At 40.7% G+C, this 16,345-nt stretch overlaps 1 protein-coding gene across 2 annotated transcripts in view; it reads right to left on the bottom strand.

Annotated features, from left to right (window-relative positions):
- Nucleotides 1-16,345, bottom strand: part of SLC25A42 (solute carrier family 25 member 42) — a 57,387-nt gene that overhangs the window by 10,034 nt on the left and 31,008 nt on the right. For both annotated transcript variants that reach the window (XM_027853295.1, XM_027853296.1), the window contains exons 2-6: nucleotides 16,063-16,175; nucleotides 11,780-11,885; nucleotides 3,434-3,459; nucleotides 2,619-2,785; nucleotides 1,733-1,849 (exon numbers count right to left, since the gene is read on the bottom strand). In XM_027853295.1, coding sequence (XP_027709096.1) covers nucleotides 1,733-1,849; nucleotides 2,619-2,785; nucleotides 3,434-3,459; nucleotides 11,780-11,885; nucleotides 16,063-16,140 — 494 coding nt within the window. In that variant the 5' untranslated portion in view covers nucleotides 16,141-16,175. The remainder of the gene's footprint in view (nucleotides 1-1,732; nucleotides 1,850-2,618; nucleotides 2,786-3,433; nucleotides 3,460-11,779; nucleotides 11,886-16,062; nucleotides 16,176-16,345) is intronic.

Here is a 16,345-nt window from a genome sequence, read left to right as displayed (position 1 = left end):
GCATTTTAAGTACATTAAAATGCTAGCATTTTAAGTACATTAAAATGATAGCATTTTAAGTACAACTCACATTTCTATAACAATGAGATTCAGACACCACAAACAAATATAGTCATTTGGAGTCAATGCACTACTCTCAGTAACTAAAGTCACTAACTACTTCCACCAAACTATGTTAGGTAAAACAATATCATAAGAAGCAGTTAATTCCATAGGAACAACACTATAAACAAAAAATAGATTCCTGAGTAGAAAACATTCAGTCTACAAAATCTTTAAAAACAGGTCTTTACAAGTACCTGAAATAGAAGGTACTGAATTTCTAGGGCTGAGCAGATTCAAGGGAATTAAAGGAAAGATGGGTGCTAAGACTACTGCTACCACCAATAAAGGGGAGCCAGGGTCAGCAAGAACAAGAGATGGCTGCGCTTTAGGAGAATGTTTTGAGTTACATGGACCTACCCAATCCTCACTCTATCTTGGCAGCCAGGAGCACTGGGCTACAGATGTAATGACCAGGGCCAAAAGGAGAGGCAGCATCATGCCAGGCACAGGAGAAGGCCCACCCTGGTGCTTGACTTCCTGGATGGATGCACTAGGAGAGACATGGGTGTACCAGAAACACATCCCTCTGACCCTATCAAGATGTGCCCTCACCTTCCAAGTATAAAGAGACCTTCCACCATGTCCCAGAAACTGTACAACCTTCTTTTTTTGAAACTGACTTTTTAATTTGTGTCTCAGGCAGATGAATTTTGAGATAGAGGGATTGTGTGATATTATGGTGTGGTCTGGTTAAATGCCTAAACAACATTAAGCCAGTTCTTGCTCAACATAAGTAGACCATTCCACAGACCTTCTCTTTCTCTCACAAGAGTCTGCTCCATGACTCTGTGCCCCCCGAGAGCTGGAGTGGGTTTAGTGCATGGGCCAGAGTGGCTTCAGGATGACCCTTGGTGTAGGGCTGCACTGGCACTACTGCCTGCTAGGAGCCGGAGCAGAGCCTAGGCCAACATGGGGAGTCAAATGTATGTTATGTGAATTTACATAAAGCAAGAACTGTATTGTACAAAGACGCTGACTGAAAGGACGTCATGTGAAGTACACCCAAATATTAGAATAAAACTTCAATATCTGGGACTAACGAGGCAAAATATTTGGTTCAAGAGCTTCCTGTCTCCGTTCAACTCAGGATTAAACTTAAAGTTTGATTCATGCCCAATGTGCCAACCAGCATGAAAAAGCAATTATTGCCTTTCTCATTTTCTTCTATCACCTGCTGTGCCCTGTGCCAAGCCTGCTCATCATACCACAATAGGTAGCGGGGGGCGGCTTTCGGGAAGAGAAGATCTGCAAACTAATTTAATTTGTAATTAGGAGCTGATGTTCAATATCCAGAATCATTGCTGGGTTGATGGTCATTCAGATCCAGGAAATCCAACTCAGACCTCAGGCTCTGTGGCCTGGAGAGAAATAAGAAGGTTGGACCCAGTCTTGAAGACCTGGGTTTAGATCCTGCCTCAGATATTTACTAGCTGTGTGAGCATGGACACATCATTGTACCTCTGAGTCTCAGTTTCCTGCTCTGTAAATAGGGGGTGAAAACTGCTGGAGTACCTATCTTACAGGGTTTCTGTGAGGTTCAAATAAAAACTTATGTAAAGTGATTTGTAACCTTGAGAGCGATTCTGTATAAATGTTGGTCATCACAATCAGGCATGTCTTCACTCACATTTCCTTTGGTGTCACAGCCATCCGGGCTCTCACCAAATCCAGTGGATAGGTGATAGAAGCAGCAGTCATACCAGCCAATGCACCAGCAACAAGCCTTGGCCAAGGGGGCAAAGCACTGAAATGAAGTGAGGGAGACAAACAAGAGGGGAGAATAAGGAGCAATGAGTCACTTTGATAACCTTAAAGCCTAGAAGTTGAGCTATTCTGTGCATGACAACCTCTTGGCACCAGTGGTGTTAAGAGCTGGCCCTGCCTGGATCTTGTGGCAGTGAGAATAACAGAAAGCATACTCGAATGAACATCAGACTCAAACTGTGGCTAGGCTACTTACTGCCTGTCTGAGCTGAGGGCAAGTCACTTAATCTGAGCCTCAGTGTCCTCATCTGAAAAATGGGGGAGGTGGATGATCTCCATAGTCCCTTTCAGACTGTATACCCAGGTAACTCCTTCTGCTCTGTAGTCATGCTTGCTGCTGAGGCCACTTTTTAGATCTGTACCTTTCAGAGATTGCTTGGGCACCTGGACTCTTTCCTTGACAGCAACATATATTATGTACTAGGTGATGAAGGGCCACTGTCTCTCCCTGTTCATTCTCTGGTTTTGCTTCTCCCCATCCCCACACCCACAAGAGAAAGGCATAACAACGTCTTCACTGGCCAGCTCAACAATGGACTTTTGTATCAGGCTGAGAAGAGCAGCACCAAAGATATCAGGTCACCTCATCTCACTGCCCTCCCTGGACAAGCCCACATCTCTGTGGAGCAGCTCCAGGCCTATGTACACTGGGCATGATGCTGCCAGTGCGTGCATAAAATCAGCAAAAACTCAGGCTGCTACCCTTCTAAGTCAGCCCCACCCCATTTCCAGGGCCCCTTCTGCCTTACTCGCCCTCGAAGCCATAGTAACGGCCCAGCATCATTTTGTACTCTTCGTGGGCACTAAACTGGATGGCAGCATAGGGGATCACCCGGACCATGGTGGCAGAATTGCCTCTCCACAAGCTGAAGAAGCCTTCATTGAGGTAGGTGAAGTAGATGAGCTTAAAGGCTTCCTACATACAAGAAGAAACAAGAACAGTAAGTGAGTAGATTGTAGAAAAAGCACCAGGTGTTGCTTTGCTTTTTGCTTGCTTTGCCTTTCAAACATTTCACTTGGGGTAGAGCAAGTCCCTGCAGGGTGGGATTCCTGGGCTGAAAACCTGAACAAATCGGAAGACATTAGCCATTTACACTCTTCCCTTAAGGCCCTAGCACTCTGGAGAGTAGGCTAGCCCCCTGTATAGCTGCACATACTCAGACACACAAAGAAAACCAGAGCTGCAAAGAGATTCCCAAGAACCATACAAAGAGACAGTGCCCCTTGAAAGCTCCAAACCATCATCTCTCAGTCCGAGCAGTGGTGGTACCAGCCACACCATGCAAGGTAGCCTTGTCAAATCACTGGGTGGCAAAGACATACCCTATACCTTAGGCTTAGGGGGTTCAGGTCCCTCATCAATCCCTGAGATTTAGTTTGGGAAGGAGGAATAAAGAAAAAATTGCATATTTCAAGGAGTTTTCTTTTCTTCAACATTTTATAAGAACATGTTCTGCAAATAAAATGCAAGCAAGACAGCTGTTAACCACCCCAAAGAGGAATGCTTTGAGGGAGCTGGTAAGCAAATCCTTTAGGTCAGCATGGGTTACGCACTTTGCCTCACCTTGGCAGAAAATCTTTTTGAAGACACTGGAAAAAACACAAGAATAAGAGACTGTTAGGACTCGCAGGACTTGTCAGGAGCAAGATCGAAGTTCCATGTAACACCAACACAGATCATTTCTGTCATTGACTGAATCAAAGTTTGAAAAATGTGCTGCTATTACTGATGAACTGTAAGTAAAGGACGAAAACTTTTAGGTCTGGAATCAGAATTTTACTTGACATTCTTAAAACCAAAAAATTGAGTGATACTTTAAGTAATAAAAATTCCCAAGGTCCGTCACTCATTAGAAACAGGGGCTCTCTCTCTCTATTCTTTACCCTTCTGGAATTTTCCCCTTCCAGGCTGTCCTCACAAGACATACTGTTCCCTGAAGGACAGTCAAAGGTTCCAAACCAAAGAATGGGCAGTGATTCACACACCCTAGAGGGTTGTTACCTGTTGCAGAGTGGGGCTGCCTTGGGGAGAGGATGCAGTCCTTTCTGCCCAGGCTTTAGCAAAGCTCTCCGTCCTCCTCTCCATAGCTCCCTGTTCTTGCTTCATTTAGGCAACAGAGAAACCACATGAGGCTGGGACCCCACATGGCACCCCTCACATCTCTACATCATCATTGGTGGCTCAGCAGCCCTGGAAATATGGGCTTTCCCAAACCTGGGAAACCCTTAAGAGGTCTGGTCCTGATTGAGTGCCTTTGGCTCTTCTACCCAGTAAAGAACAATCTTGTATTCTCCTCAACCTTCTCTTTGTCCAGGCCAACTTTGTTCAAAGGTTGCCTGTTCCCAGACAAGGAATTAAACTATATATCACTGCATTTATTTGAGTGCCTACTATATGCTCAACAGTATGAAGGATACAAAAGAAATGCAAGATACAATTCCTGACCCCAAGGAGCTTACAATCTGGCTGGGGAGATAAAATACACACCCTGAAACAATAATACTGTGAGCCAAACAAAGCCAAAGTGAATAGAACAAATGGTAGATGCTAAAAGTCTATAAACTAAAGAGGAATTCCTTTATTCAAAGCAACTGAAAAAACAAAGTCAAGCAAAAGATGAACAGAAGTAAAAAAAAAAAAAGTATCTTATAAGAGACTACTTCTGGACCCACTAGGAAAGTTTCATGCTAAGGAGGAATCCTTGATCTCCACTGAAGGATCAACAATACTTCCTATTACTCTGAGGTGCCCTGGATTGATCCTGCTTAGATGATAAGGACTGGCAAGGCCCCAGGGCAAAGCAATAACAGAAAGCTCTAGGTAGAAGCTGATTATTCATAAGCTAAATTATATTTTCACATGAAGCTATAAGGAAGCAGCTAGGTGCCTCAGTGAATAGAGGAGTGAAACTGGAATCTGGAAGACCTGAAATCCAGCCTCAGATATTATTAGTTGTGTGGCCCTGGGCAAGTCACTTAACCTCTGTTTGCCTTAATCCACAGAGAAGGAAATAGCAAACCGCTCCAGCGACTTTGCCAAGAAAACCCTACGGACAATATGGTCAGTCTACAGGTCCATGAAGAGCTGGACATGACTGAACAACATGAAGCCATAAAAGGCTCTAATGGCCTAAGTTGGGCCCTTCCTTGTTGAGAGTTCTGAAAGCCAGCTCCAGCCTATGCTAGTACCAGGGTCATGCCAATGGAGGGCATGCAGAACCCCAGGCAAATCACACTTAGATGGTTCCCATCATCATTACTCTTTATATTTGTGTTAAAATGTATAAAGGATAAATGTAAAAAGTATAGTCTTAAAGGAAAAGTCACAAAGGTTTTCTGATTGAAAAGAACAAGCTTGGCCCAAGGGCATGTGTGTTCTGAAAGTAAGGTGGAACAGTCCTAACTCTTCTGCTTGGGGGGCTGGGAAGACTTGGCTGATGATACTCATATAAGATCAGGACTTTTCAGCATGAGCTGGTCCCTTCAACCACCTTGCCTGGCTTACTGTCCAGTCACTAAGGAAGAGGGCTTAGGTAAAAAGCACAAGCCTCCCCTCCAAGCTTAGACGTAGGACTGGTTCAATCACTGCAGTTTTCTATAGAATGGAACCTTGGGTATAACAATCTTGGCAGTGATAAGGGACCTTAGATTTCTCTTGGTTCAGTCCCTGGCCTCTTAATGTTTTTAATGGACAGGGTGTATTCAGCTTCCATTCAAATATCTCTTGGAATGAGTCAGTCTGTATGTTCAGGGAAGGTCCAAGGAAGGTGTTTACCCTATGTCTTCCTTAAAGAGGCACTGCTTAAACTTTAAAGGAAACCATAACAACCACCACAACGATAACAATCATAATAGCTAACATTTATATAGCACCTACTATGTGCCAGGCACTGTGCTAAGCTCTTTACAATTTTTATCTCATTTGATCCTTACAACAACCCTGGGAGATAGGTACTATAATTACCCTCATTTTACAGATAAGGAAACTGAGGCAAACAAGGTTAAGTAACTTGCCCAGTGTCATACAGGTAGTGTCTGAAGTCAGATTTGAACTCAGGTCTTCCTGACTCCAAGCCTAACACTCTATTTATTTCACCATCTCCACTTAGACATTCTTTAAGATGAAAAATGCTATAAAAGCAAATATTACTTAAAGCCCCCCAAATAGTTCAACAATGAAAAGTATTCCACTCATTGCACAGCCAAATGTTTGAACAGAGAGGGCTGATGGTTAGTGGTGGGAGACAATGATAATTATTAACACAGAAGAAAAGAAAAAAAGATAATGAAAAACAAACCAGCTCCTTTCAAGAAACAAGGGATTTTGTGAAGCATTGAGCCAAATGGCAGAGGCAATACTGTATGGTGGAAGCAGCCCCAAGCTCCACCAATACGACCTTAGGTAAATCACTTAACTGTTCTATGCTTTGGTTTCCTGATCTGTAAAATGAAGGAAATGGACTAGACCAGTGGTGTCAAACTCAATTAGAACCAACTGCACATTGGCTTAGAAAACCTTAAATGAACATTATTTATGTGGCACTGTACTTTTATTTATTTTGTTAAACACTTCCAGTTACATCTGGATCTGGTTTGGGCTGCACCAGGGGATTCTGCAGGACCTCATTTGATACCTCTGACCTAGAGTATCTCTAATGGAACTTCCAGTTCTAAAATTCTCTGTGTTCCATCTTTTAAGGTTCTTCCTGCTCTGGCATTATGTAATTTCTGTTCTTGGGTCCTTTCCAGCTCTACTAAGTTTGCTGAACTTAATTAAATATTGTCTGATTTGGTGATTTTATGATATGGGCAGCTTCCACTGAAAAACATGGTCTTCTAAACATGGACCCCAAATATACTGAGCTACAGTTTCACTGTCTAGTTATAAAATATCAACAGAGAGGACTCAGATATGATTAAAAAGAAAGTGTCTGTGGGATCCATGGTTCTGTGGGATCGAAGCATGCTTTCAATCAGTCAGCTATGTGTAGCCCTAGCATCCCAAGCCTCTGACTGCCAAGCTACAAACCAAGACAGGAATTTGCTCATTACACTGTTGATAGCTATCTTCAAGTATCTGAAGGGCTGTCATGTGGAGAAGATATTAGACTTGTTCCGTTTCAATCAAATATCTATTTAGCACCTACTATGTGCCAGTTGCAGGGGATACAAATATAAAGGATGAAATACTTCCTACTTGCAATGAGTTTACATTCTAATGTTTGCCCCTGCTCCCAGCCCATCTGAGAGCGGAACCAGAAACAATGGGAAAGCTGCAAAGAGCCAGAAAAAAACTTCCTAACAATTCAAGCTGGAGAAAAGTGAAATGAGCAGCCTTTGAGAGCTGATGGGCTCTCCCTCCTTGGAAGTCTTCAAGGAAACAGCAGATGACCACTTGGCAGGTATGTTATAGTAGGGATTTCTTTCATGTGAGGCTCAGATTCTATGGCCACTGAGGTGCCTTCCAACTCTCAAACTCTGACCAAAAGAAGCCCTTTCTAAGGTAATAAGGAATATGGGAGAGGAGGAGGAGTGGGCAGGGAAGGCACTGAAGAAAATGAAAAGAGGCAGCATGGTACAATAAAAAAGGTACTAGCCTGAGAGTCAGAGGGTCTGATTTTAAATTCTGATCTGGTCACTTATTACCTGCATAACCCTTAGCAACTCAGTCATTTGCCCTTCCTAAATCTCAGTTTTCTCACTCATAAAATGGGGGATAGTCATACTTGGGTTTTAAGCATCAAATGCTAGAAGTAAAACTATAATTTTTTCTATGACTTTATGATGTGCAATGTAATTGAAAGAGGTCAATAATTAATCAAGAAGCATTTAAGTTCTTACTATGTGTCAGGTACAAGGTACATACTGGGGTCTTGGAGGCCAAGTCAGTTGATGCAAGTGGTTGCTTTGTCAACATTGATAGCCTAAGCTAAAATCTGGAATGGCCATGGCTTCTCTGGAACACCAATCACTCCAAAACACTTTTTTTCTTATTTTATATGAGAAGGGAACAAAGGCCTGCTATAGCCGTGGTGGGAAGGTAGGGCACCAGTCAGTGTCAGAAGTAGCAGCCAGGCCTTCAGCACCACTCTCAATACTTAGAGATATTTATGGGTAGTAACTCTGCTGAAGTCCATTTCATCAATTTATCCAGAAAAGTACCAAGAAAAGTAAATTTCCCAAGCACTTGTTTGTCCAAGCAAATGTTAACTTCTCAGAGTTTCACTGGAACTATGAGAAGCTAAAATGGGATAAAGTTTTAAAAGTGGATTGAAGCCAAAACGTGAAGTCTTAAATGCCAGACAAAAGAGTTTGTATTTTATCCTAGAAGCAACAGAAAACCACTGAAGATTCTCGAGTAGGGGAACTATGGTGTCAGAATTACGGCTTATAAAGATTACTATGGTAGAAGCTATGTCCAGACTGGAGAAAGGGAAGACAAATTATGAAAAAGAGCTAAATACCACATGTCACTGGAATGATACGCCTTTCCCTACTGATACTCTAACCAGAGGATGCAAAGAATACTCCTCTTACTGAGGGTGGGGTGAGATGTGGTTGTGCCTGTAACTCTCTGTGTAATACATGGAAGACATGAGAAACTGTGAAAAGCTCAGTAGTTCCCCTGTGCAGAATTCAAGGTGCATTATCAGGGAGACTCGAGTTAAGCATACACTAGGGTGCAGGGGAGGAAGCATTCAATTTGGAGGCAGAAGGCCTGGAAGTGAATCTTGGGTCTGTTTCTTATGACCTATGTGATCTTGGATAAGTCCCTTAACTTTTCTGGGCCTCCATTTTCTAATTCAGTCCCAAAAGAGAGGGTTAATAATGTCTAAGATTACTTCCAGTTCTTTAAACACCTTGGAAAATGGATGTGCAGGGCTGAGGAGGATGCTAACTTTAGAAGGAAAGAGAAATCTAGAGTTAGGTTCAAGCCTAGCTGTAGAAGGACACGGTATTCAACATTCAAACTGTGTAAGACACAAAATATACAAGCACAAATAAATGACAGTCCTTGGATTTTCTAGGAGATAACATTTTCCTAGGGGAGAAGAATACAGAAGTGTAAGATGGCGCATAATGGGGGGCAGTAAAGGACAGACAATGCTGTAGAGAAATATGTAAGGGAGAAGGCATTTTTCTGATGGCAAACTTCATGGAAAACATGAGCTGGACTCTGAGTTAAGAAAAAGAGGGTATATTCAAGACATGGAGGATGGTTTGTGTGAAAGCAGATAGGAGGCAACAGGTATACTGAATTAGAGGAAGAAGTAATAGTTCTCTCCATTTTCACTAGGACTAAGAGAAGCTGAAACAGAATAATGTAAAGTAAAGTTTTTTAAAGTGGGTTGAAGCCAAAACGTGAAATCCTAAATGCCAGACGAAAGAGTGTGTGTTTTATCCTAAAAGCAATAGGGAGCCATTGATGATTCTTGAGTAGGGAACAATGCAGTCAGAATTATGGCTTATAAAGACTACTTTGGTATCAGTAATGTCAAAGATGGATTGTAGAAGTGAGAGACAAATTAGGAGCTAGTTCCACAGTGCAGGGGAAAGGTGACAAAACCATGCAGTAGGATTTTGGCAGTGTGAAGGAATAAGTTTTAAGGAATATTGCGGAAAATGATTATGTATCACCAGTTTACAAAACTTGTAAGGTAGCTATGGCAGAAAGCAGGAGTGTTTACATTTATTAACCACTCATTCAGACTGTGCTAATGTGCCAATGATGTAATGACAGAGAATCATAGACTCTTTAGAGCTGGACAGAAACTTGGGGATCACTGAGTCTAATCCTACCTGAAACACAATGTCCTCTAGAATCCCCCAATGCCCTGAAAAGACTTCCAGTGATAAAGAACTCAATTCTTCCTCAGGAAGGTGCTAAAATTGTTAGACAATTTACATCACGAAGTTCTTTGTTCTATTCAGTAGCAATGTCTCCTTGTAACTTCATCCAACAGCCCTATTCTGCCCCCTGGTGCCAAGCAGAAAAAGTCACATCCTTCTTCAACATGACAGCCCTTCAACTAGCTGAAGAACAATTAAGTCAGGTGTCCTTTAAGTCTCAACCCAAGGGTGGCAATTTTAATACCACAAGAACCTAATTCTAGATCTATAAAATCTACAAGAGGTTTTTTTAATACCAGAATTCAGCCCTCAACTTCTTGATTATCTTTTGCTTTTCTCTTGAACACTGTTTCTATGCATAATTAGGCAACTTTCTAATTCAAATCAATTCAATACGATTATTTCTAAACTAATCACATAGAAGAATTCTTCAAAAGGCTGATAAGGAGATATACATGACCCATTTCTCCCTGACAAAAACGGCAGCCTAGTCTCAGGAGGCTGGATCCACTCCTTGACAAGGTTCAAGATCAAACTAACTTAGTTTTAGAAAGCTTGTCCAGGTATACTGGAAAGTTACCTTTTAGAACCTTGATTTATTGATATGTTTTTATTTTATTTTGTTTGTGCTTTTACCTTCTATTCTTCTTTCATAAATTGGTTCCTTGCTAACTCAACTATGGTTTCTAATTTAGGAGGAAGACACAAGAAAATGTCATCCTAGGAGACATTAAAGGTGGCAGCAATAATCTGAGTAAAGGAAGAGAGGATGGCAGGGGCAACAATATCCTTAGGCTGATCAGAGTATGAGAAGCAAAGAAAGAGACAGGGGACTGGCTCCCTGCTAGAAAAAGTAGTGGTTGGAGGCCCCTATTAGCTGTGAAATTTGCTGTGGTCCCTCAAATTCCATCACAGACAATCTTTCATCAAAGTAGATTGGTAGGCCAATTTGGGATCAGAGTGGGGGGGGGGGCAGTACAGAAACTAGTTAACCAGAAACTTTGTTGTCAGAATTTTGGACCAGAAAGAGGCTAACTCAGGCTAAGACTCCTTGCATTCTGAAACAACAATTCTATACTCTGCAACTGTGATTTTGCCTTTTCCTCCTTAATTCCAGCATAGTCCTTTTGAAAATGAACTTGTCTTTTGGTAAAGTAAGGAAACAAAAAGGGGTATATGTAGGATGGATGAGGCAAAGACTGGTGGGAATAGCAGATTTTGAAGGGTTGTACTGAAACACTTTTTCAAATACAGGGAGGCAAAGATAAGTAAGCTAGTAGCAGAAAAGGAAATAGACCAAAACTCCTAACAGAATAGAATCCCAAAGAACAGAATAGACCAAAACTCCTAACAGAATAGACCTAAACTCCCAATAGAACAGAATTCCAAAGTTGCTATATTTGTCTATCTGAACTATCATTTCTTACTAGAAAACCATAACTCTCAAGTAATCATGATTAAATCCTTCTGTTAAGAACTATCCAGGAAAATTTAGATTTTAACTAGCAGCCTAAGTGAGAATTAGGGTTAGAGTGAGGATTTAGTGGAAAAAACACCATTTCTAAGAGGGGAACAAACTCAAGAAGGAAATTTTACCCATTTTCTTTTAGATCTAGTCCCCTTTGAGAATACAGACAGGAAAGAAAAGTAGGTGGGAGGGAAGAGTTGTTTCTTTTGCCTAGAGAGTTGAAAGTGCCTCAGATGGTCATCTAATGAGGCCACCCAGAAACTGAAGAGGAATCTTCTCTACAATATTCCTAACATATTTCCTTTCCTTCTCCCTGAATATGTCTGGTAAGAGGGAACCAACTACTTCCTAAAAACATGAACTCCATTTTCATAATTCCAATTGTTTATTTTCCCTGATATCCAGGAGAAATCTGTCCCACTGCAACTTCCTTTCATTCCTCTCAGTTCTGCCCTCTAGGGCAGAACCAGACTAATCTCTTTTCCACATGACAGCCATTCAAATACTTGAAGCCGGGGATCACATTCTCCTTCCATTTTTTTCTTCTTTAAGTTAAATGTTGTCACCACACTAAGGGCCAAGAACATTTACCTTGAAAGATGATTTTGGTTCTGTCCAGTGGAGCTACCGCAGTTTTAGCAAGAGCTCCTGCCAATGCCCCGGATAATAAGGAGTTGAGAACTTTTTTTTTATCATCCTACAACAAAACCAAAAAAGATAAACACTGAACAATCAGTAATAAAAGAAGTTTATTTTGCCACAATCAAATAAATTATCCAATAAGTTGAAATGCAAAACACTTTTGTTTTTAAATAACCATGTGAAAATCAGTTGAGTTCCACCAATTTGTTTCAACCACAGTTTCAATAACTATATACCTTTAGTTAAATCTAGGCCTCAGTTTCTTTATCTGTAAAATGAGCAGGCTGGACTAGATCAGGGGGTCTTAACCTCAGTCTGCGGATAGATTTCAGAGGGTCCATGAATTTGGATAGGAAAAAATTATAACCTAATTTCAAAATAATTGTTTTCCTTTTTAATCCTATGTATTTTATGCATTTAAAAATAGTATTCTGAGAAGGGATCCATAGGTTTCAGTCACAAAAAAGGTTAAGAACCCCTTGACTAGATGGTTTCTAAAGACATTAAATTTAGATTCTTTTTTTTTTTTTTTGCTAGGCAATGGGGTTAAGTGACTTGCCCAGGGTCACACAGCTAGCTAAGTGTCAAGTGTCTGAGGCCGGATTTGAACTCAGGTCTTCCTGATTCCAGGGCTGGTGCTCTATCCACTGCACCACCTAGCCACCCCTAAACTTAGATTCTATAACGTCCATTGGCTCTGTACCAAATAAGGCCAGATGAAATTAAATTCAAGTCTTTCTATGCAAAGTTAACGACATCACTTATCATAATCAGAAGGAAGACAATGTCTGGCAAGACCCTGAAAAGCAGAGGTGACCAGACCTATGAGGTACAAAGTTCTCAGGTCACTGACCTGTGAACAGACAAGGCCTAAGTCTTTTTTGTCTCATTCAAACTAAACAAATAAACCTTGACCCTTTCTATTTAAAAATTTTGAACCAAAAGCTTAAAAGGCAAATATAAAGAATCCTCCTTCGTTTAACTTCCCAACACACACACACACAGAATTCATTACCACCCAGCCTCATTTATTTAAAAAAAAAAATAATGATGCTCTACCCACGGCCACAGATTTTCTCCCTATATGGCCACTGTTCAATGACTACAGTTTGTACCTTTATCCATAGACGGCCTTTGGCACAAAGGGTTCAGTTGAGAGCAAAAATCCATCACTACTTCTGAAATGACTGAACTCTCAAAGAGCATGCTATACTGAAAACAGTTCTCAAATGTCATCAGTACACTAACACAAATACAGATATTCAAACTAAAGTGGTTTATGGATCGGGGGAAACTAAAAAACATTTAGCAACAGTGAACAGCTAGTTATATCAATACAATGGGTCACTCCACAGACTAAGAGCAGTTAATGCCAGTGGGCTTAGATTAGCTCCAATCATTCTGCTTCTCCACTGAGATGGGATGACAATCACAGTAGAATTTTGCAACACAGTGAGCTTTGGTTATAATGTAATATGATGTTATCATAAAACAATGTTGGTCAAGGAATGCCTGTAGTACCAATACAATATAAAAATTCACTCAAAGTTCAAAGATGATTCTAAAACTGGGATATGTTGCACATTAGAGTAGACAGAAAAAAAAACCCAATTAGCATATCCCAGGTGAAAGAAAGGGGCAGGAACTAAAACATTAATTGGAAGAACATTTGGAAACTTTCAAAAATAGATTCACAGAAGGTGCTGAAGAGCCTCAGAGACTGAGGCCTCAGGGAAAAGCCTCTAATCCTTCATTTAAAAAAAAAAAGTTTGATACCTTTGATGTCAAATTGATTTCCAAATATAACCTTTTCCCCTCTCTTTCCCAGCAAGCCTTCCCTTGTGACAAAGAGTGAGAAACAAAAACAAAACACAGTTCAGCAAAACAAAGGAACACATTGATTCAGTTGGGCAGTATGCACTACACTTCATAAGCATAGTCTCCCACCTTGGTACTGAAAGAAAGGAGTTTCACTTTTTAAACTCTTTTCCTGGGGCCAATTTTAGTCATTATTTTTTCATTTTACATTGTTGTAGTAATTGTGCATATTGCTTTACTGGTTCTACTAACTTCTCTCGGTCCTTACAGTCTGGAAGACCTGGAAGTTTCAAATCCTGACTGCCACTTAGTCCAACATTCCTTCTACGGGCAAGTTTCCTGACTCTCAATCTGATATTCATTCCAATAAACCATACTACACCACATTAGGATCATATTATACTGCAGCTCCAACTCTCCCTTGAAACAAAGAAAAAAGATCACCCTGCTGTGCAGTGTCAAGTGTTTGGTCTGAGGCCAGATTTAAACTCAGGTCCTCCTGACTTCAAGGCCAGTGCTCTATCCACTCTACCACCTAGCTGCCCCAATTCCCACATTTTGAAGGGACTGTACTCCAACCTTCCTGGTGAGGTTTTCATTTCCTTAAGGTAAAATGGGAAGCTATTTTAATATTCAAACCTGCATTTTAATGACTCAAGTGGCTGGAATGTCTTATTCCACTCCCAGGTGGGCTGTTTTCTACCTGGTTAATCTGTTTAATGAGGGTAACAGGCAGTATGGTGTGATGTAAAGAGCACCGTGACATTTTGTGGTAAAAATAATAAACCATAGGAGCACTGATATAACATAGTGCATTAAGGTTTGCAAAGCTCTTTACAAATATGATCTCATCTCACTCTCACAACAACCCTGGGATTAGTTGGTAGTGTTATCCCCCTTTTACAAATTAGGAAACTTGGGCAGACAGAGGCAAAGTGACCTGCCCAGGGTCCCTGAGATGGGATTCAAACTCAGGTCTTCCAGACACCAGGCCCAGGGCTTTGTGCACTATGGCACCCCTGAACAGCCTAGTGGTGGCAGAAAAACAGGAAACAAAGTGGATGTCCATCGATGGAGGAATGGCTGTACAAAGGGCAGAGCATATGAATGAATGTACTAAAATGTTTTTCAACCATAAGAAATAATGAATATGAGTATTTTAGAGAAATATGGGGAGACTTGAACTAATGTACTGTGAAGAAGGCAGGACTATCATACAAAATGGCAATACTAAAAGACATTAGAATTCAGATCAGTAATGATGAATCTTAATTTCAGAAGGTTGATGATAGAAACATACTCCCTTACTTTTGGAATAAAAAAAATGATAAATGGGCAGTGTGGAAGGCCACATGTAGATCATTACACATAGCAAATTTGTTGGCCTATTTTTCTTTGGCACAAGAGAAGATGTTCCTTGTAGGGTGGGAGTTGAGAGGTGTTTTAAGAATTGACAGTGATGCAAAACCCCCACCCCTCAAAACATCAATAAAGCATTTCTTTAAAAAGGAAGAACACTGAGCTGAGAACCAAAAGACCAAGGTTCAGTCCTGTCTTGCTTATTACCTAATCTGTAAAATTGGAATACCAGTACTTTTATTTTATCTTCCCTCATAATGTTCCTGTAATGCCCAAATAAGACAAATGTGTGTAAAACACTACATACGTAAATATAGCTCTTATAAAGTAAAAATTTTATCATTAAGTAAAACATAAGGTTCATCATTATTATTAGACATCTGTTAATGTTCTTCTCCAATGCTTCATCATGGCCTCCAGGTGACCCTTGGTTCTTGAAGACTATGCCAATGGAGTTACTCTCTTGAATGTCCTACTGATCAGGAAAGGCTCAGATAAAAAGTCTGATGATGGACTGCATGTCTGCTGCCCAAGGATCAAACCAGTTAAACTGCAAGAGACTGATCACCAACTTGATCATAGGGGTGTGAATATTTCAGCTAAAGCAATCCTTGAACACAAGCTACTAAGTTATAAAGGGGGTTGCAATCACTACTGGTGAAGGAAAGACCCACATCAACCGAATCACTGATCTTTGAAGTATTATTATTAAAACAAGCCCTATTAACCCAAGCAAGAACAGATAAGCAAACAAATGTGTTTGAGATACATAACACACACACGTGCATGTGTATATACACACAGAGGTATATGTATACATGCGTGTGTATATATGTATATACATACTTACATTTATATGTATTGTGCACATGTATATATGTATGTATAACACACACACACACCCCTTTGTCTTGACAACCACGGAGAGTACATGCTAAGTTTCCATCTACTATATTGTTCCTTCACAAAAGTAACTTTGAGGTAGAGCACATTTGCTAGGATAGATCTACAAATTAAACAAGGCAACCAGAAAGGAAAGCATTTGGTGTACTTACTTCACCATTAACTGGTCGAATGGTCTTCACATCCTTCTCTTTTAAACCCACAGAGGCTTCTTTCACACCATTACCCATACCAGTCTTATTGATAATGATAGAGGATGGTATTCCTAGGTTAAAACAAAAATGCACAGAAGTCACACAGAACTCACCTACCTCAGGGAGGGGTATGGAAGCCAGTGATTTGCTGTGCTCACTTCCAGTTCTCTGATCCCAAGGATGAAATTAGAGTAGACTAAAGGAAAGCCTTTTCCACCCCAAACAAGCAACAGTTGTTCTT

This window comes from Vombatus ursinus, unplaced genomic scaffold (assembly GCF_900497805.2).
Source record: "Vombatus ursinus unplaced genomic scaffold, bare-nosed wombat genome assembly UNPS02009918.1, whole genome shotgun sequence".
Taxonomy (NCBI): Eukaryota; Metazoa; Chordata; class Mammalia; order Diprotodontia; family Vombatidae; genus Vombatus; species Vombatus ursinus.
The sequence above is the reverse complement of the archived record's forward strand: the minus strand, read 5'-3'. Positions and strand labels throughout refer to the sequence as shown.